Genomic DNA, 24,467 nt, shown 5'->3' on the forward strand with positions numbered 1-24,467 from the left:
TATTCATTCAAAAATACTTACTGAAGATCTAAGATGTGACAAGTACTATTCCAGATACTGAGGATTCTGCAATTAACAAAACAGAAGTCCCTACTATCATGGAGGTTTCATTCTACTCTAGCATTCTAGACAATTGTCTAGGTTAACCTCTAGAAGGAACTCAATTTTGAAACATTTCTAAAGTAAAGAATATATAAAATTAGTTAAAAGTTCATCTCTGCACTAAAATATCCACTCCCCTGACTGTACTTACTCAACCCTACAAGAGTATTTTTGACTGGCTTCTAATTATAAGGGATAGTCCAAACTGTATTTAGATTAAGTAATAAGTTTTCTCCAATTATTAAATACTATAAGGGAACTAATCACTAAAGCTGTTCATGTTCATATAAAGCAAAGATGGAATGCTCTGTATGTCTCATAGGTCCTCTCTAGCCTGCCTAATTCAATTAAAATAATACTAATTCTAGGCTGCTAAGTAGTAGAAAACAGGAATGATTTTCTACTTAATACTTAGAATCTAAGTGTTCCTCACATAGAAAATCTTTGACCTTTTAAAATTCCTTCCAAGGATTCAAACGTTCACAACACAAAACTTCTCTGAGCTTCATTATCTCAGTCTGTTAAAGCGATAACAAGAGTACCTATCTCTTAACAGTGTTTTGAGATTAAATGAGGTAAGTCACAAAACGGACTTAGTGTTCAATCATAATTGATGACATCAACCATCTTAATTATCCTAAGTGTGAGTTCTCAATAACAGCAGCTTACATCATCAACTTCCATAAAACTATAGTTAAGAAAGATAATAAACAAGCTACAATAGGGATATTAGAAGATTTCTCTACGTTTTGGCAAGATGATCACATGCTTATGCTCCTCAAACTAAGCAACAGATTTAAAGTATCAGTAATACTAACGCTATTAATATGCAGCACTCCTATAAATGACCAAGTTTGAGAAATTTTCAGGAATCAAATAAAAACTTCACTAACAAGATGCTTTATTAGCATTTTATTTGCTTCCGAATACTCGGAATTTCCTATCTTTAAAAACACATTTTTTGCCTTTTATTTCAAAGTAAAGTTAAAAGAACTTACTAAATAAATAAACAAATACACAAACAAAGGAGTTAAAACCATTTAAAAGATACTGTTATTATCTTCTAGTCTCATCCTGCTCAGACCATATTGGAAATCTCGAAAATGATTTCATTCAAAGAAATTAAAAACAAACAACAGAAACAAAACCAAGTAAACAAGTAGAGAAGTCCTTATGTTTAATTAAATCTGGAAAGTGATGAGGGACTACAAATAAAGAAATTAACAAAGACAAAAATACTGAAGACCTGAAGTAAAGCAAAAATACTACTAATAAGAATCTTTCATTTAAAAACTCTGTGATCCTTCAAAGATCTTGAAGAAAACCAAAAAAATCCCCAAATGGAGAGGTCACTAAATATCCATGAACACTCACCCAACCATTGGTAGGAGACCTCTTGGAGACCCAGATGCTTGAATCAGCTGAAATAGTACCAAGTTTTTACTGATTACTCTTAACAGGGCAATGGAGCACAGGCTAACTCCATACTATCAAATACTAAAAGTCATTATTATTGATTAATTTCTACCTACTACCATTACAAATTATTCAAAGGAGGAGGCGACTGAGTAAGTTCTAAGGTGAGTGAAACTTACTGCATGCATGTGTGTAAATGCATACATTTTCTCCAGCTCTCTTAGTGATGTAAGTCTGATAACATAATTCTTATAAATGTAAATATAAAGACAGAATAAAATTTTCTAAGTTAATATAAAATTCTTAAAGAAATCATGTAAATAATTTTTATATTGGTTCATAAAGAAAATTTTAAGAAAACAATTTGTTTTTTAAAGATACTGCCAATTTCTCAATACTAAGTACTTTGGTAACACACAGGAAAAGATTTTCAGTCCCCTGCACTTAAAAAAATATATAGTTCTTAACTTTAGGCCTTTTAATATACTAATGGTTCTTCTCATCAGAGGATTTTCATATTTCAACACATAAAAGAACTCGTAACAGTAAGACTAAACAAAAGCTTCCTTTCTCAAAGGTGAGGACTATATTCAACATTATAGATTAAAACCTGTAAGTCATCTGTTTTAACAGAAAATATCTGATGTTACCTAATTCAAAAGAGGAGTAAAAGCACTATCAATACTTAGATGAAAATACAGTAATGTTTTCCCCAATCTCAGGAAGCTGGGAGGTACAGTGATCCTCCCACCACCATCCTTCATTCCCCCTGCACCATGACTTATTCCAAAGGTCTATGTGATAAAAATTAAGACACTTTACTACTGCGCAAATGGCCAAGAACAAAAAATGGAAGGGTCTATATTTCTGTATTTTTCTCAAGTAACTTAAGATATAAAAATAACTTCTGCCTGATACATGTGTATCAAAGCAAGAAAACAAGTGAAAACAGCCCTAATTTGGATTTAATGTTTAGATAGACAGGAAGCAAAGAACAACACTGACATTGTAATGTCAAGTAAGCACATTCAAGCTATCAAAGAAACACTGAAATCTCAAGCCAGCAAATATACTACCGACCTGGCTGATAAATGATTTAACTGTTACATTTCTAAAAACAGCTTTGCAATATATTATATCTATCACTTATTGAACACAAAAGAACTTTTGAAGTCAGAAACAAAATAAGGAAGACCAGAAGCATATAAAATTTTCTTCTGCCTATAGTAGATTAAGAAAATAAAGTCAGGGAGAGATTTGAGAATAGAATGGTGAAAAGGAAAGCCTAATAGAAGACAGCTCTACAGTGATTGCAAATCCTAATGTCCCTAAAAATATGAAGAAAAACTAAGGACAAAGAAGGAAATAATCAAGAATGGAGTAGAGATTGACATATTAAAAACTTGTGTGAGAGAAAATTCAAACATTTTAGATGTCTATTGCAAATTTTAAACGACAAAGTATATCAATATTACCTTTCTTTCGAAAGAGTGCATTTAGGTAATTTTCTGCTTGGCATTCAATCTTTTCAGTGTTGGACTGGCCCTGAGATGATAGTTCCTCTGTTGGTGTCGACTGTGAAGAATCAAGAGATGGTATACAATCCTAAAATTAGAAGAAAACAACATAAAAAAATCACTTTTTATTTAAACATGGGGCTCCATTTAAAATGGCAAAAAAATTCTGTTTATTTTTTTATCTTTTAAATATGTCAAATTATATACAGAACATAAGATTTGAGAAAGGAGTCGGGAAAAAAGAAATTTATCTTTGATAGAGGGACAAACTAGCCTTATTCCTTAGCAAAACTATTGTCAAAAAGGGGGTGGGGGCAGATAAAATATATTGTTAAATAAACTCACTATATAGCATGCCAGTAATGAGAGTTTTAAGAACAAAGCAGATATGTTTATCCACTAATCTGACCAAAATGGGTGCAAGTTCTCAAATTCCCATTTCTTCTCAGCCCTTCCCACAACAGTACATAAAGAATTAGGACTTCCCACCATGCAAGAAGATGCTGCTTGTCTATTTTATGCCCTGTTTACAGTAGAAACTAATAATTAATCATTTCACAGGAGATAATTATGATATCCAAAAGACTTCATGAGAAAGTAAAAGGCTAAAACGTAGTACTACATTATCCTCCAACCACTGATTCCTAAGAAATCAGACTACAGGGTGGTCTCAGACCAAACTCGGCTCACCCGTGTCTACCTAAATACAAAACAGATCTGAACTGAACTTTATGAGTCAAAGAGCTTTAAGAAAGAAATGTGAAATGAGCAAAAAAGATGAGAATGTTGTTGGGATTTTTACCTGCAAGTTAAGCTAAATGTTAGACTTCTAACATAAGACTTTAAAATATTCTTCTCATTACCAAAATCAAGTATTTAAATTTCACTGTAAGTCACAAATTCTCAGAACAAATTAAGTTTAAAAAATTGTGTTACAATTGTGCAATTAGTTTAGACATAATTTCATTAGCACTAAAACTTACACTGACTGCTTCTCTCTGTAGGTTACAAAATGAACATTTTTCATCCATAGACCAGTCAGTCAGCTCTTCTGGTTCACAGTCTTCAAAAGAGGGAAAAATATTGATTAAATACACTAACTTTATTAAAACAAATAAAATTACCACTCGCCATAGCAATGGCTCATATAAAAAAGCTAGCTGCAATAGTAAGGGGAAAAGGCCCCCCCAAAATTAAACTGGTGACATCTAGAAAGAAATACAGAGAGTAATTTTGCACTATTATCAGACAAAGTAGCAAGAACAATGAGCTGGTTATAAATTAATTTTCCAACAATAGAATTTTAAGTATCATCTAGCCTTCTGAAAGATTCAATTTATCATTGTCTATTAATTTTTATTTTCACTATGAAAGAAGTCAGAACAAACAGGGAGATATGGGGATAAAGGAATAAATTTTGCACATCATGAAAGACAACATAAAACAGAGAAATAGAATAAAGCACCAGAAAAGCCTACAGATTTGAGAATATGGAATGCTATCCAAGAAAAAAGTAGAAATCCACTGCTAAGAAGTCAGATCAGATTTTCATTACGTGCTAAAGGCTTTGTTGCAAGAGTGAGAGCAAAAAGCAAGTAAACAAGTTATTATTATTCAATACCAAACATGGATTTTTTTCACAAGAATGTTCCTTATAATCCAACTGTTGTAATATATTAGTGAGTTCGTGGAAAACATTTTCTAATGAAGGAATTTTATGAAGATATAATAACATTGCCATCCTAACTGTACTTGGTATAGACAGTGATTTTTCAAATTTACTCCTTGCAATAGAAATTCCCTCCAATTTCTTGTCCCAAATAAATTCATACACAGAACCTCAAATACATAAACTATTATCATCTGAGGCAGCTACATTGGAACTAATTTGAAAAGCACTGGTATACCACAGTAATTTCTCTTATACTTTTGAAATACATAATGAAATTGAATACATGTTTTCTGCTAAACTACACAGGAAACAAACTCATCCTTCTGGAATGATAATGAATAAATACTACTTAGGTTTAGCCCGTGGGATACTCTTGCATTAATCCAGATATATAGGTCAGAATAGAAGATAATATAATTTGCTGGAATATAAAGTGATAGCTTCCTTTGATTTTGGCAGTGCTCCAGAAATATTCCTTTTATTTATTTAAGCTTGGAAAGAGGAGGGAATGGGAACATAAGATCCAGTATGGAGTAATGGAAAGATGACTGGATTTGAAGTCTCCAAAAATCTGGAATGGAACTTATTATTTGTAGCCTTGCCAAGCCACAAAGGTTTCGTTTTAATTTCCACATCTGTAAAATAAGGATCCCATCACCTAACTTATTTGTGATCAAATTTTAAAAATATGAAAATACTTCATAAACTGCAAAACATCATGCAGAGGTGAATTATTAACGAGGTAGAGTCGCTAGTCATTATTTTTTAAATCCTGTACTATCACACATATATTTAATAAGGTTAGTTTGAAGAAGACAAATTTTAATTGAATATCTGCTTAAGAAAACTGATCACTTTTTGTAAACAACCTGACAAATGAAAAGGTTTACATAACCTATACAGTTAAAAACCCAGAATTGTAGTTATGCAGGTTCATAATTTTCTCCAACCTTTCACCCAGTCAGTACAACAGAAGCATAGATTCACACTCTTGAATATAGGACTGTGCAGTGTCTCTTACAGAGAGCGAGGCACAGCTTTCTGACCAATGAAATGAATATAGAAGAAGTGACAGTATACCATTCTAAGCAGAGGCTTTTAAAGGCATGGCAAATTTCCCCAATTCTCTTGAATTTCCACCATCCAACATCAGAAGAACTTGGCCCGTAAAGCCATTAATCCTTCAGTCTGGAACATGGAATCATGAGATGTTATCCCCATCCACAGCCTAGATTCCAGTGAATAAGGTCACCCATAAACATGAAACAGATTTTGGAGCTGTTTGTTATGTAGCATTACTGTAGCAAAAACTTGACTCATATGCTAAGCATAACATAATTTTGATAGATCAAGGAAATCTTACTGCTTTTAAAAATTATGGCCTCATGAATAGGGACTATGAAAGGAATCCAGCATTGGGATTTTTGAAAAATAGCTGGTAGGTCTGGAAAAGGTATTTCTGAAAAATCACTGAAAGGTTTCATAAAGTTTCAGTGATAAATATATTGACTCAAGGGACAACAACTTTGGGTTAATTAAGACCATTACCAGTTGTAAAATAAAATTGGGCATGCTGAGATTATCCTCATTTATTTTAGTTATTTTAGGTGAAGTTCTTCAAGGAAATTCAATTAAAATAAATGCCTACATAGTTAAACAAATGGCATTGAATAATCAATGATTACATAAATGCCATTAAATGTTACTGGGTTCAGAAATCTATGAATTTACTTAAAAATATTTAGTAATTACTCTGTATATAGCAGCTTTTAATTTTCAGTCCAAATAAATGATGATGGTATACTTTTTTTATATATAGGAAAAGCGATTTTGAAAAATCACCTGGAGGCCAGACTTCTCCCTCTGTCCAGGTTGTCCTTTCAGGTCATAAAAATTAAATAAGCACTACAACAAAACACATTCATTTTATCTCTCAAACAAAATTTGACAATGATTCAGATATTCATCTCTAAAATAAGTTGTCTCTCATTTTGAAACTTTAATACATGAAGGTATAAGCTCAAAAAGGGTCAAAATATGTACCTTATACAACTAACCTTATTAATAAAAGGCAATGTCATATATGAAACTGATAGTAAATGAATGATAAAAATCAACCTTTCCACCATATATACATATTCTTGTGGTCAAAGTCTGGCTCCAATCATTCACCTGATTTATCTGGGAAAGATAACAGTCTTTGAAATTAGAGAGCCTTGTAGTGAACCACGGTCTTTCCACATACTATTGATAGATGTAGCCTTGGGCTAGTCACTTTCTCTGAGCTTCAATTTCCTCACTGTACAATGAGGATAATAATAATTGCATCTTAAGGCTGTAGTAAAAATTAATTAAGAACATACACAAAACACAGAAGTCCAGTAGATGTTACTTTCATTTTCTTTTAACTAATCACACTTCTTTTTAATGTTTTTATTCTCTTCAGTACCCTCAAGCCACAGAAAATAAATTTGGAGTTCCTAAAGATAAAGTTCAATGAAAAGTGAAAAAGGAGAATACTGAAACTAGATTTTTCATTAAGGTCATAAAAACTGATTATAACTTTGTTAAAAGATACATAACAGTAGGCAATATAATTAAAAAATAATTTTTCATTATGAAACTACATATTAACTATATTGAAAGTACAAAGGAGAAAAGAAAAACTATTCATAATCCCATCATCCAGAGATAACGATTAATAGTTTGCAATATATCCTTCCAGTTTATATTCTATACCTTTTAAAAAATTAGGATCAGCTGATTTTTTAAAGATCAATAAAATGATAAACCTCTAGCCTGGCTAACCAGGAAAAAAAGAGAAAATATCAGAAATGAAAGATGGGCCATCACTACTGACCCTATGAACATTAAAAGAGTAACAAAAGAATATTATGGACAACATTAGTTTCCCACAGATTTGGATAAAATGGACAAATTTCTTGAAAGACACAATCTACCATATCTCACACACAAAAATATATGTAACCTCAACAGGCATTTATCAAAGAAATCAAATCAATAATTAATAGCCTTCCAAAACAGAAAGCACCAGCCCAAATGGTTTCTCTATAATCTGTTCCAGAATACAGAAGCAGAGGAAATATTTCCTAACTCATTCTTGACGCCAAAGCCTGTCTGAACAGACACCTCACCCAAGACGATATGCAGATAGTAAACAGGCATGTGAAAAGGTGCTCAATATTACATGCCATCAGAGAAATGCAAATTACGACAAGATACCACTACACACCTATTAAAATGGTTAAAGTCCAAAACATTGACAACATGAAATGCTGGTGAGGATGTAGAGCAAAAGGAACCTAAATTCACTGCTGGTGGGAACACAAAATAGTACAGCCACTCTTGAAGATAGTCTGCTTCTTACAAAGCTAAACAGAGTCTTTCCTTTCCAAAGGATCCAGCAATGGTGCTCCTAGGTATTTAACCAAGTGAGTTAAAAATGTATGTTCACACAAAAACTTGCACACATATGTTTATAGTAGGTTTATTCATAATTGCCAAACCTAGGAAGTGAGCAGGTCTTTCAAATAGGTGAACAAACTGTAGTCCAACCGTATAAGGCAGTTTTATTGTTTTATTGCACTTTGCTTTACTGCACTTTGCAGATATTGCATTTTTTTACAAATTGAAGGTTTGTGGCAACACTGTGCTGAGCAAGTCTATCAATGCCATTTTTCCAACAGCGTTTATTCACTTTGTGTCTCTGTGTCACACATTTTGGTAATTCTCACAACATTTCAAACTTTTTCATTATTATATTTGCTATGGTGATCTGTGATCAGTGATCTTTGACATTACTATTATAACTGCTTTGGGGTCCAAGAACTGTGCCGATATAAGTTGTCAAACTTAATCAATGTTCTATGTGTGTTCTTTTTTTAATTGAAGTAGAGTTGATTTACAATGTTGTGTCAATTTCTGCTGTACAGCAAAGTGGTTCAGTTATACATATTTATATTAAGATTCTTTTCCATTATGGTTTATCACAAGATATTGAATATAGTTCCCTGGGCTATACAATAGGACCTTGTTGTTTATCCATTCTATATATAGTGGTTTGCGTCTGCTAACTCCAAACTCCCAATCCCTCCCTCCCCCACCCACTCCCTCTTGGCAACCACAAGTCTGTTCCCTATGTCTGTGAGTCTGTTTCTATTTCATAGATAAGTTCATTTGTGTCATATTTTAGATTCCACATATAAGTGATATCATATGGTATTTGTTTTTCCCTTTCTGACTTCACTTAGTATGATAATCTCTAAGTCCATCCATGTTGCTGCAAATAGTATTATTTCATTCTTTTTTATGGTTGAGTAATATTCCGTTGTATATATGTACATCTTCTTTATCCATTCATCTGTCAATGGACATTTAGGTTGCTTCCTTGTCTTGGCTATTGTGAATAGTGCTGGTATGGACATAGGGACGCGTGTGCCTTTTTGAATTATAGCTTTGTCTGGATGTATGCCGAGGAGTAGGACTGCAGAATCATATGGCAACTCTATTTTTAGTTTTTAGAGGAACCTCTATACTGTTTTCCACAGTGGCTGCACCAACTTACATTCCCAGCAACAGTATAGGAAGGTTCCCCCTTTTCTCCACACCCTCTCCAGCCATTTGTTAATTGTAACTTTTTAAGAAAAAAGTCTGACTGGTCTGAGGTGGTACATAATTATAGTTTTGATTTGTATTTCTCTAATAATTAGTGATGCTGAGCATCTTATCATGTGCCTGTTGGCCAACAGTATGTCTTCTTTGGAGAAATATCTATTTAGGTGTTCTACCCAGTTTTCAACTGGGTTTTTTTTGTTGTTGTTGAGTTATATAAGATGTTTGTGTATTGTGGAAATTAAGCCCTTGTCGGTCACATCATTTGCGAATATTTTCTCCCACTCTGTCTAAGTCGTCTTTTCGTTTTGCTTATGGTTCCCTTTGCTGTACAAAAGCTTTTAAGTTTGATTAGGTCTCATTTGCTTATTTTTGCTTTTATTCCTATTGCCTTGGGAGACTGACCTAAGAAAACACTGGTAGGATTTAAGTCAGAGAATGTTTTGCCTATGTTCTCTTCTAGGAATTTTATGGTGTCATTTCTTATATTTAAGTATTTAAGCCATTTTGAGTTATTTTTGTGTATGGTGTGAGGACGTGTTCTAACTTCATTAATTTGCATGCGGCTGTCTAACGTTCCCAGTACCACTTGCTGACGAGACAGTCTTTTTTCCATTGTATATTCTTTGTGTGTGTGTTCTGACTGCTCCACCAACTGGCCTGTCCCCAACATCTCTCCCTCTTGCTGGGCTTCCCTATTCCCTAAAACACAACAATATTGAAATTAGGCCAATTAATAACCCTACAGTGGCTTCTAAGAGTTCAAGTGAAAGGAGTAGCAGCAAGTCTCTCGCTTTAAATCAAAAGCTAGAAATGATTAAGCTTAGTGAGGAAAGCATATCAAAAGCTGAGACAGGCTGAAAGCTAGGCCACTTGTGCCAAACAGTCAAGCTGTGAATGCAAAGGAAAAGTTCTTAAAGGAAATTAAAAGTGAACACATGAATGATAAGAAAGTTTTAGTGGTCTGGATAGCCAGCCACAACATTCCCTTAAGCCACAGCCTAATCCAGAGCAAGGCCCTAATTCTCTTCATTGAAAACTGAGAGAGATGAAGAAGCTGCAGGAGAAAAGTTTGGAGCTAGCAGAGATTGGTTCATGACGTTTAAGGAGGGAAGCCATCTCCATAACATAAAAGTGCAAGGTAAAGCAACAGTGCTGATGTAGAAGCTGCAGCAAGTTATCCAGAAGATCTACCTAAGATAATCAATGAAGATGGCCACACTAAACAGCAGATTTAAAATTCAGACAAATCAGTCGCATATAGAAAGAAGATGCCATCTGGGACTTTCATAGCTAAAGAGGAGAAGTCAATGACTGGTTTCAGAGCTTCAAAGGAGAGACTGACTCTCTTGTTAGGGGCTAATGCAGCTGACAACTTGAAGTTGAAGCCAATGCTCATTTACCATTCCAAAAGTCCTCATTTACCACATTACCTGTGCTCTATGAATGGGACAACAAAGCCTGGATGACAGCACATCTGTTGACAACATGGTTTACTGAATATTTTAAGCTCACTGTTGAGACCTACTGCTCAGAAAAAAAAATTCCTTTCAAAATGTGAATGTGACTGCTTGTTGATAATGCACCTGATCACCTAAGAGCTCTGATGGAGATGTACAACAAGATTCATGTTGTTTTCATGCCTGCCAACACAATATCCACTCTGCAGCCCACTGACCAGGAATCATTAAGAAAAACATTTCATAAGGTTATAGTTGCCATACATAGTGATTCCTCTGATGGATCTGGGCAAAGTAAACTGAAAACCTTCTGGAAAGGATCCACCATTCTAGATGCCATGAAGAACATCCATGATTCATGGGAAGAGGTCAAAATACCAACATTAACAGGAGTTTTGAAGCAGCTGATTCCAACCCTCATGGATGACTTTGAAGGGCTCCGGACTTCAGTGGAGGAGGTAACTGCAGATGTGATGGAAATAGCAAGAGAACTGGAATTAGAAGTGGAGCCTGAAAATGTGACTGAATCATTACAAACTCATGATAAAACTTCAAAGGATGAGGAGTTGCTTCTTATGGATGAGCAAAGAAAGTGGTTTCCTGAGATAGAATCTACTCCTGGTAAGATGCTGGGAAGACTGTTGAAATGACAACAAAGGATTTAGAATATCACATAAAATTAGTTGATAAAACAATGGCAGGTTTTGAGAGGACTGACTCCAATTGTGAAAGAAGTTCTACTGTGGCTAATATGCTACCAAATAGCACTGAATGCTACAAATTGTTTGTGAAAGGAAGAGTCAATCAGTGTGGCAGACTTCATTGTTGTCTTATTTTAAGAAATCACCACAGCCATCCTAATCTTCAGCAACCAACACCCTGATGAGTCAGCAGCCATAAACATCAATGCAAGACCCTCCACCAGCAAAACAATTACAACTTGCCAAAGGCTCAAGTGACAGTTAGCATTTTTTAGCAATAAAGTCTTTTTTAACTTAAGGTACATACATTGTTTTTTAGCATAATGCTATTATTACACACTTAATAGACTACGGTATAGTGTAAACATAACTGTAGAAACCAAAAAATTTATATGCACTGGGAAACCAAAAATTCATGTGACTCACTCTATTGCATTATTCTCTTTATTGCAGTGGTCTGGAACTGAACCTGCAATACCTCTGAGGTATGCCTGTACACTTGGATAAGTCTCTGTGTACACATTGAGGAAAGCTAATATAACTTATATAACTAACTATAAAATAGTATTAGATTCTCTGGTTTTAATATAAATAAGCATCAATTCATATTAGAAAGCTACTCATTTTTTAGTTAATACTAGGGTATGGGTTCCTAGTAGGAAGAGATACTACCTATTCATTTTTCTTTCCTCATTGCTCATCACAGTTCCTAACACAAAATAAGCATTCAAAATATGTCATCCAATAAATCTTATTAAAAAGTAGTTTTGTTTGCTCCATCATCATAGTGTTAACAGTTGGGGGAAAAAAAGGATATTAAGCCAAAAATATTAAATGTTGGTCAGTGGTATAAGTCAGGGATTAGCAAACCTTTACTATAATATAAACAGCCAGAGAGCAAATATTTTAGGTTTTGCAGGATATATGGTCTCTGTCACAACCATTCAACTCTACTGTTGAAGGACAAAAGTAGCCATAGACAATATGTCAACAAATAAGAGGGGCTGTTTCCAATAAAACTGTACTAATCGGGCATTAAATATGGACTTCATATAGTTTTCACAAGCCACAAAATATTAAATCTTCTTTTGATTTTTTTCAACTATTTAAAAACATAAAAACCATTCTTAGCTCACAGGCCATTCAAAAACAGTCAGTGAGCTGGATTTGGCCACGATGCAATCGCTTGCATACCTCTGATATAATTTCTCTTTGAAATGTGGACAGAGCTAGGGAAAAACCAATAGGGATCTATCAGCCACTTTATGCCTGCCTACTGTACTCTTTTCATATTTTGTAAATATCCATAGTCAGGGCAAGTAAATCAGACAATCCTACAAATAAAAGAAACTGGTTCCCCAATAAGACATGAGAAAGGATTGACTAAAGCAGAAAACAAGAGTGAATTTCTGCTTAAAAGTCATGTGATAGCAGGAAAAGTGAATTCTGGGTTGGTAGAAGAGAGGCATAGGGTATGGGGAACTTTTCAAGGAGTACATAAAAATTGATGACATTCAAAGTTTCTTTGGAGACTTTACTCCAAAAAGAAATAATAGTTATGTTTTCCTCAAAAGGACAAAAAGTCCTAAGAACAGATCAAAGAAGACAGAAAGCTTTTGTTTCCAACAAATTAAAAATTAGCAACACTCAAAAGCTTTCAAAACCATTCAATCTGGAGGTGACTCTGAATAGATTTCAAGAATTAAAATATAAACTTCTCAAAACACTAATACAGATGATAAAAAGCCTTAAAATTAAAAACACACTGTATGGCAAAGTTGACTTTCAAGGTAGCACTATGAATTTTAGAGTACATTTTTCCACAGAAGCAGTAGCAGATTGGCAATGCAGTCTATTTAACTTAAATGTATTATAAAATAAAAATACTATGCATTTAATTTTATAATAAAAATAATTTAGAGTAATATACAAGGATCCCTTGGCTAGCCAATTCATCTAGTTCCTGAGTTTTGGAAAGTGAGTAACAAGGGTTCAGATTTCCAATGATTTATCTAGAAACATACACTCACCTATGTGATTCTTGCATACAGATTTGTATAATGAGAAATACCTACACTTGGTAGTCCTAACATCTAAATATTTAACCATTTTAAACAATGATAACAAAGAAAGCACACTTATTTAAGAAGAGGATAAGAAAAAAGCTGGAGATGTCTATAATGGATAGCTTCTATATGCCTTTTCAAAGGCTCTACACTTTGATAGCTCTGTTGTAACCTTCCTTCAAAATGTATGGCTGTCTTTATCTTTGCACAGATACAGATTTATTACTACAATTAATATTATCCCTCTTAAGCCTGAAACTTTGATTAGAAACCTTTTTTTTTTAATTCAAAAGAGCAAAGAAAAGGAGGAAGAATTTACCTAAGAAACCTGGAGAAAAGTTAGAACGTCTGGGGTGAAAAAGGGCAACATCAATATGTGCCTATGTGTGAGAAGAAGCTAAGTTCCAAAGCTTAGCTAATTTTGTAAATCCTCCCACCAAAAGCTTAGCTAATTTTGTAAATCCTCCCACCAAAAAAAGAACAAAAGAGGATATAAGGTACAAGATCTATCAGAATTAAAAGAATAAATGGAATGAGGTATAAGCAACAGGGTATTAAATTAATTAAATTAACTACCATAGATCTACAATGTAATACTGTGCTGCCATTAAGAATGATGATCCAGAACTTTATATACCCAAATGATACACCAGTGAACAAAATCAGTAGGCACAAAAAACTATATACACTGTATATACAGTATGTACTACTTTAATAAAAGAATAAATACATCTAAACATATATTTTAAATTTATATAAAAATGGTGAAGGTTATCTGTGGGTCATAGAACTAGGAGTAATTTTTTTCTTTCTGATTTATTTGTATTCTCTAATTTCCAAAAATGAACATGTGTTACTTGTATGCTAAGGAAATACTAGTCTAAATATAAAATACAAGAATTTATTTCATTAGGACATTCTGCCCTTTATGTAATAAACTAATTTCCGAAGACATAAATATATACACACATAACTACATAAATAAATAAATGACAGTGAGGGAAGCAAGACGCTTAGAGTTACAAGTTGCAACTTGGGTTATCAGAAGGCAATTAAGTATAATGCTGACTTCTGATCTGAATGAGGACAGCAGGTTTAAAAAGAAAGGTTGAAGAAATATCAAGCACAGGTTAAATTCTTGTTTCTTCGGATTTTTCCTTTCTTCATTTACATGCTCAGAAAAATAGGTGAAACTACAATTAGTGTTTATAAATATATCAGGTAAAAATATTTAATGCAGTGTTAAACTACGATAAAACGAAAAATGAGTACAGTTAAGAGATAAAAGAGAAAGCTCTTAGCCATAAGAATGATAATACACTAGAATAAGGCACGTTTTAGAGTCTCCATCCTAAAAGTCATGTTCTGCATGGATATCATTTATCTGACTGAACGTGGGTGGTTGGCACAAATGATCTTTCATAGATACCAGCTCTATGGTTCATAACTCAATTATCCTGCTCAACATTAATTAAAAAAAAAAAGAATAAGTAGAAAACTTTTGATTGCCTCAACTCAAAAGATTTATTTATACAAGATACCTTGGGTCTTTGTAGAATGGAAAGTACCAGAGAAGAATAGAAGCTAAAAGAGTTATTAGCATATAAAACTGAACAGGTACGAGATTCAGAAATAATTGTACCAAAATCAAAGTAGAAAATCTATACTAGCACTGCCCATTTTGTGAATGAGCTGTACTATAAAATTTCAAATGTCTACAAAAATGTTCTCTCCTAGTGCTCTACATTTCCAAGCAAGTAATAAAAAAACTAAACTATATTATAGCAATTATAGCATAGATCAAAATCTTCCACCAGGATTTATGCTAGAGTGTTTGGAAGAGGAGGCCATAAGAAATAACAAATAGTATTAAAACTCTGAACACACATGGCGGCGTATCTCAGAATGACAATCTGAGTTCCAGGCTGCCTATATCATAAGCAACAGGAGATATTTATTTAACTGAACCTTTTTAAGGCCTCTTTAAGAATAAGTCAGGGCACATAATGTTTAAAATAACAAAAATTAAATTTTACCATTAAGCCAAAAACAAGCTTTGTTTTCTACTTTGATCAATGTACTAAAAGTTTTTTAAAGATTATATAATAATGTAATAATAGAAATTTTGTTTTAAATTTTGTAATTATCATTATTACATTATGTAATAGAAATAATATTTAGATCATTTTATTTACTTATTTAAAAATATTTTCTAATTAAATGAGATCACAAATTCATTTTAATACAAAGTTAGTATAGAACAACCATTTTTCATTTGTAAAATGGACAGAAGATTAAAATTTTTAAATAAAATTTAAAGAAACATTACCTTCAAATAAACTGAGGTCTCTTCGTAGCCGTGGTCCATAAAGCCCTTCTAAAATACTCTCAAAACCTGTGTTTAATTAAAGACAGAAAAGTATATTAACTACTAAAAAAGCTTAATTTTACAATAATCAAAAGCCATAAATTCTATATGAATCAGATAATTATAAATTTAACATACTATGAGGTGTCATTTTTTCCTTTAGATGAATTAAGTTGAACTAGGCAATATATACAACACAGCAAGAAGTCACACAATGACTACCAGGAATTACATGATTGTAAAAAAAAAAAATGTAAATATTCAAATGTAAATATTCACTTCTAAAACAAGTAAACACCTCGTCATTTAGAAATAGTCCCAGGTTAAAATAATGAGCAGATTTGTTTTTTTGTGTTTTTTTTTTTGCAGTACGCAGGCCTCTCACTGTTGTGGCCTCTCCCGTTGCGGAGCACAAGCTCTGGATGCGCAGGCTCAGTGGCCATGGCTCACGGGCTTAGCCGCTCCGCGGCATGTGGGATCTTCCCAGACCGGGGCACGAACCCGTGTCCCCTGCATCGGCAGGCAGACTCTCAACCACTGCGCCACCAGGGAAGCCCAGCAGATTTGTTTTGCAATGATTTGTAGAGATGAAAAGAATAATTAGAAGAGACGTGTATTACAATCCTGTTTATACTGGTTACAAAAAATGTTAACTTTAAAAAAAGTAGCATCTTTAACCTCAATTTTAAAAACGAGTAAATAAGTGTCAATGGGGAGAAATTTTTGCTGTGAAAAGTATGATATATAAAATTTAAACCTGCTTGTAAAAATTAAAACACAACAATTTTGCCTTGTTTTAAGGAAAAAAATTACTGAAAATCTTATTAACAAAACTCTAGTTCATGAACTGAGTATTCTACTTTGTGGATAAACTAATATTAAGATTTTACAATTTTCTTTTTGAAGTTTGCATCATATTCAGTATTAAGCAGGTTACTGATAAACTACAAGGCATCCTGGAAAATGACCAGGATGGCAAAATAAATGGAAAACCAAAAAAAGGAACTAATTTAGGGATGCTTAAATTATGAAGGAAGAAAACGAAAGGAAGCATGATAGACCTGAAAAATTAAAGACAGATTTTCTCAGTAATATTTCTAAACTGTAAAACACGAGAAATATTTCTGTAGAAATGTTTTATAAATCATAAACTGCTTTTAAAAACGTTTAAAAACCTCTATACTCAAGATGCATGTTAAAATCAATGGTGTGTCAGTCGAAAAGTGACTTTTTTATTTAGTAGAACATGAAGAAATGATGCATCTTACAACTGATGATGTCCTAAATTTGACAAAGTAAAGGTAGCTCTCATGGTACTTGGTAAATATGTACTTAAAAAAATCTCTGTGAAATGATTCAGTACTAGTTCCCATGAGTGGAAATTTCAGGCAGAAAAGTGAATTAACTCCCACCAGAGGATGCTTTCAAGAATGCTACAGAAAAGACTTACTATCAGATAAAGACTCAGACTGAACAAGCCCCAAATCTCTATTACCAAGATATTCTATTTTGATGTGATCAATTTACTCCAAAAATAATACTGCAAACAACTATTTTAGGATGTTATTCTGTGGTATTTTGGACAAAATGCATAGCGCCCCCCACCCCGGGGTAAGCATACTGAATTTAAACAGTGTATATTTCCTAGATTTAAGCCTGAAAAGAAAGCAAACAGAGACTTACATTTTTCTACTGGGTTCCTCAACTGTTCACTAGATAAGACCAAGGTCTTACATACAGCCTGTTAAGATTTATTCATATTGCATAGTGTTGGTGCTATTGTAAATGATATCCTTAGTTAAAAGTTTTATTTCTTGTAGGCATATAGAAACACAATTGATGTTTGTATATTGACTCTGTTATCTAACAACATCGCTAAACTTTGTAATTATAATTTATCTGGAAATGTTCTACATATACAAATATATCATCTATAGATAATGGTAGTTTTGTTCCTTTCTAATCCTTATTGCTTTCTTTTTTCTTGCTCTTGCCTTATTGGCTTAGCTAGGACCTCAATTATGATGTTGAAAATTGGTGGTCAGAGTGAGCATCCTTGACACATCTAATCTAAATGGGAACACATTCCAAGTTTCATCATTAAATATGTTTGCTGTATTCTTTAAGAGAAATACTGCTTATCACATTAAGGAAGTTCATTCTATGTCTAGCTTGCTAGGGGTGTTTTCCTGCCATGCAAAGATATTGAATTTTACCAAATCAATCAGTTTATTTATATTTGATTTACAATATTGCATTTCAGGTGTACAACACAATAATTCAATATTTTTATAGACTATACTCCATACAAAGCTATTATAAAATATTGACTATATTTCCTGTGCTGTAGATTACAACCTTGTAGCTTATTTCATACCTAGTAGTTTGTACCTCTCAATCCCCTTCACACATTTTGCTCATCCTCCCACCCATCTTCCCTCTGGTAACTACAAGTTTGTTCTCTGTAAGTCTGTTTCTGTTTTGTTGTATTCATTTATTTTATTTTTTAGATTTTATTTATAAGTGAAAACATACAGTATTTGTCTTTCTCTGTCTGACTTACTTCACAAAGCATAATACCTTCCAGGTCCATCCACATTGTCACAAACGGCAACATTTCTTTCTTTTTTTTTTAAGGCTGAGTACCAAATTTATTTTGAATTCATTGAAATAACTATGTCATTTTTCTTTCTTAAATCTCTGAATATAGTGATACAGTGAATTACATTGAATATTAAACCAAACCTCTTCCCTTCCTGGGAAAACCCAACATTATCATGAGACATATTTGCTGGGTTCCTTATCTTGATTAGTCCTTTCAAATTTCGGCATCTATGTTCAGTAATGAGACTGGTCTGTAAATTTCCTTTGTATTTGATCAAGTTTTTATATCAACGTTATGCTACCCTCATAAAATGAGTGGCAATGTCCTTTCTTTTTCTATTCTCTGGGAAAATATTAGGAAATGTAGGATGCCTTGCTTGAACATTTTAAAAGAACATGCCAGGGATGCCAAATGGAAATAAAGTCTTTCTGAAGTGCCTATTACTGATCAAATTTATTTAACTGTTAAAGGATTATTCATGTATTCTATTTCTTATGTTAGTCATAGTTTTCTGGGAACTTGCCCATTTCAACTATATTTTCTAATTTATTTGCATAAAACATTTCCTTGTATGTTTTTATCTATCTAATGTCAACAATATCAGCAGTCATGTCCTTTTTGCTTTTCATTCCGTACTTCAGTTATTTATGATTTCTCTTTTTTCTTAGTCGAGCCATTAAAAGTTTCTCTCCCTCTCTTTTTTTTTAGATTTAAAAAGAATTCTTTTTTGATTCCTTGATCTTCTCTATTGTATGTCTGTTTTCTTATCCATTAATTCCTGTCCCTGCTTTTATTTCTTCCTGCCCTCTATTTTATTCTGCTCTTATTTTTTCTTCCTGAAATGGAAGAGCTCATTAACTTTCAGCCTTTCTTCTTTTCTAATATATGCATTTAAAGTTACTGATTTCCATCTAATAAGCTGCATTCCAGTCATATTTTCTCATCATTCAGTCGAAATATTCCCTAATTTTCATTATGTCTTCTTTTCCGGTTCACAGTTTTTAGAAGTGTATTTCTTAATTTCCAAATATATATGGATAGTCTATCCTTTTAATAGATTTCTAACTTAATTACACTGTAGTAAAAGAAAGTACCCAACATGATTTCAATCTTGAAATTTTCTGAGACTGTCTTTATGGTCAATACACAATTTTTGAAAATTCTCTGCATATGCTTGAAAAGAATACATACTCTAAAATTGCTGGATGCAATTTTACACTTTTGGTTTTTCAATGTCTGTTTTTTCTATCAATTGTTGAGAAAAGTAAGCAAAATCTTCTATGAAATTGTGACTTTGTCTATTTCTCTTTTTTACTTCTTTGAAATTTTGCTTTATAAGTTTTTGAGGCTACATTATTAAGTGCTTATAATTTTATAATTGTTATATCATCCTGGTGAATAGAACTTCATATAATTACAAAGTGAACCTTTTTATTTCTAGCAATGATTTTTGCATTCAGCTATATGGTCTTTTGTTACACACCTATAAAACACTTTTTGTTATTGTTTCCATAATGTCTTTTTCAATTATTTCCTTACAACCTTTCTGTATTATTAAATAATATGGAATTTCTTTTTCTAAAACACTACATTTTGTCAAAATTTAGTAATTTAAATTTAAGAGTTTATATTTGGGTTTAAATTCCTTATCTGTTTTTGTTCTATTTGTATCAAGCTTCTATTTTTCACCTTTCTTGCAAACTTTGGAATTCACTGAATATTTATTGCTTAATTTTGTTTTTCCTCTATCAATATGATAATTATGCCCTCTATTTCTATTCTTTTTGAGGTTATCCCAGAAATTAGGATATAGGTCTAACATTAATCAAAATCTTTACCCATCCTTCTAGGACTTAGACCTCCTTCCTATTTATGCTATTGCTCTATATACTTCACTAAACACTATGTTGTTTTATGTTTGCACACATATTTACCACTGTCTCTGCTCTTCATTACTTATCATATCTCAGAGCATTCATCTAGGAATACTTTGCTTCTGCCTAAAGTACCGCCTTTAGTGAATATGTGTTGCTGTTAACACCCTTCCTAAGACTCTGATCAAAAGTACTTAAGCTGTTCTCATAACATACTTCATGCTGCCCTCTCTCCTATATTTTACATTTCTTTCTTTTTTCTTAACTGCATTTAATTTCTTCTACCATATATATTCCACTTCACAAATTCCCTCTATTGCACAATCAGCTGACAAACACACCCTCTGATTTTTTTAAGTCAGTTTTATAGAGATAAAATTGTCATACAATACTATGTACCCATTTTAAAATAAAGTTCACTAAATTTTGACAAATGCATATTTTCATTTAACTAAGAACATAATCAAGCACAGAATATTTCTATCAACTCAAATAGTATCTTTGTGCCATATAAGTAAATTTCCTGGAACAACCCAAAGCCCAAAGAAACACTAATCTATTTTCTGTCATTATAAATTAGACTTATCTTTTCTATAGTTGCATATAAATGGAATCAGAGCATATATTGTTTTGTGTCTAGCTTCTTTTGCTCAGCCACCTGTTAATGAGATTTATCCATGCTGTTGCAGGTATCAACAGCGCTTTTAATTTCTGAGGTGTATTCCTTATACGGATATAGGGCAAGTTGTTTATTAAGTCTCATGTTGATGGACATTTGAGTTGTTTAAAAGTCTTTGTGAATATATGTTATCATTTCTCTTGAATAAATAAGAGTGTTATTGCTGGGCTGAGTGGTAAGATTGTTCTGGTTTGCTGTTAATATTTTAAGGAATTGTACAGCGGTTCTGCAAAATGGCTGTACTCTTTTACATTCCCACCAGTAAAATGTGAGAGATTCAGTTGCACCACATCCTTACCAACATACAGCACTTAGCACTGTCAATCTTTCTAACTTTAGCCACTGTAAGGAACATGTATGGGTATATAATAGTGGTTGTAATTTGCAATTTCTTGATGACTAATGATTTTAAGCATCCTTTCTATTGAAACGTCTATTTTGTTATGGTAACAGGGTTATGCTATGCAATTTGTATAAGTTATAGTATTTATTTGCATAAAGTTGTTCAAAAGATTTTCCTACTACCCTTTTAATGTCTATACAATCTGCAGTGATAGCCCTCTTTCATTCTCATAGCAGTTTAATTATCTCCTCTACTTTTTTATTGATCTCTCTGGCCAAACTTTTAGCCATTTTATTGATCTTTTCAAAATACCACTGTGGTTTAAATAATTTTATTGTTCATCCTTTTCTATGGTTTTTATATCTGTCCTACCTTTATTATATTCTTCCTTATAATTATTTTTTGTTTCATTTGCACTTATTTTTCTAAGTTTTTAAGGTGAAAGCTTAGAACATTGATATGTGACCTCTGTCCTTTTCTAGTAAAAGCATTTAAAGCTATAAATTTCTCCCTATTCACTACTTTAGCTCCATCTCATAAATTCTGATAAATTGTCTTTTCATTCAGTTCAAAATGTTTGTAATTTTCCTTATGATGCATTGTTATGCGCCCAGGTTATAAATGTGCTGTTTATCTTCCAAATATTTGGGAATTTTCCAGAAGTCTGTTACTGAATCCCAACTGAATTCCTTGTGACCATAAAACATGCTTTGTTAGATTACAATCACTTTAAATTTATTGAGATTTGATTTACAGGTGGCACATGATGTACTATGTTGGTGAATATTGCATGTATACTTGAAAAGAATGTGTATTTGCAGTTATTGGGTGGAGTGTACTATAAATGTCACTTAGGCCTAGCTGACAAAGTGTTCTTTAAGTCTTCTATAGTTCTATTGGTCTTCTGTCTTATCTTTCTCCTTTAAGTTCTGTCAGTTTTTGCTTCATGTATTTTGAATCTACGATATTAGGTGCATATATATTTTTTATATTGTCTCCTTTGCGAATTGATTTCATCATCATTAAAAAATGCTCCCCTTTATCCCTGTTCTAAAGTCTTATCCTTTGGCCTGAAGTCTACTGTGTCTGATGTTACATCAGACACAGCAACTTTCTTATGATTAGCATTTTTTTTATACAGTTGACCTCTGACGAACATGGGTTTGAACTGTGTGGGTTCACTCACACGTGGATTTTTTCCAATAGTTAATACTATAGTGCTACACGATCTGTGGGTGGTTAAACCCACAGATGCAAACCACAGATATAGAGGAACCATAAATATGGAAGGCCGACTACAAGTTATAGGCAGATTTTCAACTGTGTGGAGGGACGACATCCCTAACGTGCTTGTTGTTCAAGGGTCAACTATATATCTTTTTCCATCCTTTAATTTTTAACCTATGTCTTTATATTTACATTGAGTTTCTGTGGAAAACATACAGTTAATATTTCAATACAGTGTAAATATCTGCTTTTTAATTGAAGTGTTTAGATGATTAATATCTAATGTAGTTATCAATACGGTTGGGTTTATATCTGCCATCTTGTTATTTGTTTTCTATTTATTCCATCTGTTATATGTTACTTCCCCCAACTATCACCTCCCACAATATTCTTTTGGATTGAATAAGGATTTTTTAATACTCTATTTTATTTCCACTATTCGCTATTATTAGCTCAACCTCTTTTTAGTTTTTTAGTGCTTGCTACTATAGGATTTATAATGTTCATTTTAACTTTTCAGTCTACCTTCAAATATTATAATATGACTTAACAGACAATGATAGGAGCAGTATATATCCATGCTCCACCCCCATTCTCGGTGCCACGGTTATACATTTTACATCCACGTCTGTTATAAATCCCACAATACATTACTTTTACTTTAAAAGAGAAATTATTTTAAAGAAATTTTAAACAGGAGAATGTCTCTCTTATATTTATGTACATATTTACAATCTCTGTAAGCTTTTTTTCCTTTGTGTAGATCTTATGTCTAAAGAACTTCCTTCAATATTTTTTGTACTAAAGGTTAGCTAGCAATGAATTCTTTCAGCTATTGTTTTTCTGGAAAAAAAAATCATTCTGTCTTCACTTAAAAAAAAACATTTTGTTAGGTATAGAATTCTAGGTTGACAGCTTTTGACGCCAGCACTTTAAAGATATCATTCCATTGTCTAACGGTTTGCAAAGTTCCTGACTGTCTGCAGTCCTTCTCATCTTCATTCCTCTGTAGTAATGTGTCTTTTTCTCTGGCTGCTTTCAAAATTTCCTCTTTATTACTGACTTTGCGCAATTTGATTATTATGTGCTCTGGGTGGCTTTCTATGTGTATATTCTACTTGGGATAAATAAGTTGAGCTACCTGGATCTCTGCAGGGTTACAGTTGTTATCAAATTTGGAAAACTCATGGCAATTATTTCTCCCAATATTTTTTGTATGGCCTCTTTTTGTTCTGGATTCCAATTCTATATTGTTAGACCACTTGATATTGTTCCAAAAATCACTAATGCACAGTTTACTTTTTTCCCTAGTTCTTTTTCTACCTGTTCTGTATTTTCGGTTTTTTCTGTTGCTATGTTTCAATTCACTGATCTTTTCTTCTGCAGTGCCTAGTTTGCAATAGGACACCAGATATTTAAAATATATAATTTGAAGAGTTCTGACATATGCATACACCCATAAAACCATTACCACAATAAAAAAAACTAACACTTGCAACACTTCCAAACACACGCTCACTCTTTTTTAAAAATAAATTTATTTATATATATTTTTGGCTGTGTTGGGTCTTCGTTCCTGCGTGCAGGCTTTCTCTAGTTGCGGCGAGTAGGGTCTACTCTTTTTTGCAACGCGCGGGCTTCTCATTGTGGTGGCTTCTCTTGTTGCGGAGCATGGGTTCTAGGCGCGCGGGCTTCAGTAGTTGTGCCACACAGGCTCAGCAGTTGTGGCTTGCGGGCTCTAGAGTACAGGCTCAGTAGTTGTGGTCCCAGGCTTAGTTGCTCCGTGTCATGTGGGATCTTCCCGG

General features: G+C 33.0%; 1 protein-coding gene across 17 annotated transcripts in view; it reads right to left on the minus strand.

Annotated features, from left to right (window-relative positions):
* The window catches only part of LCORL (ligand dependent nuclear receptor corepressor like), a 169,044-nt gene that overhangs the window by 102,585 nt on the left and 41,992 nt on the right, over positions 1 to 24,467 (minus strand). For 9 of the 17 annotated variants that reach the window (XR_010942934.1, XM_067735616.1, XM_067735614.1 and 6 more), the window contains exons 2-4: positions 15,896 to 15,961; positions 4,019 to 4,098; positions 2,994 to 3,123 (exon numbers count right to left, since the gene is read on the minus strand). Coding sequence is in view for 15 of the 17 variants with exons in the window: in XM_067735616.1 (XP_067591717.1) it covers positions 2,994 to 3,123; positions 4,019 to 4,098; positions 15,896 to 15,961 (276 nt within the window). In the remaining 2 variants the exon portion in view is untranslated. Of the gene's footprint in view, positions 1 to 1,476; positions 1,524 to 2,993; positions 3,124 to 4,018; positions 4,099 to 6,549; positions 8,830 to 11,063; positions 11,108 to 11,181; positions 11,262 to 15,895; positions 15,962 to 24,467 lie in introns of those variants that run through there. The other 8 variants (XM_067735610.1, XM_067735609.1, XM_067735612.1 and 5 more) reach the window with 5 other exon arrangements.

This window comes from Pseudorca crassidens, chromosome 4, assembly GCF_039906515.1.
Source record: "Pseudorca crassidens isolate mPseCra1 chromosome 4, mPseCra1.hap1, whole genome shotgun sequence".
Lineage (NCBI taxonomy): Eukaryota > Metazoa > Chordata > Mammalia > Artiodactyla > Delphinidae > Pseudorca > Pseudorca crassidens.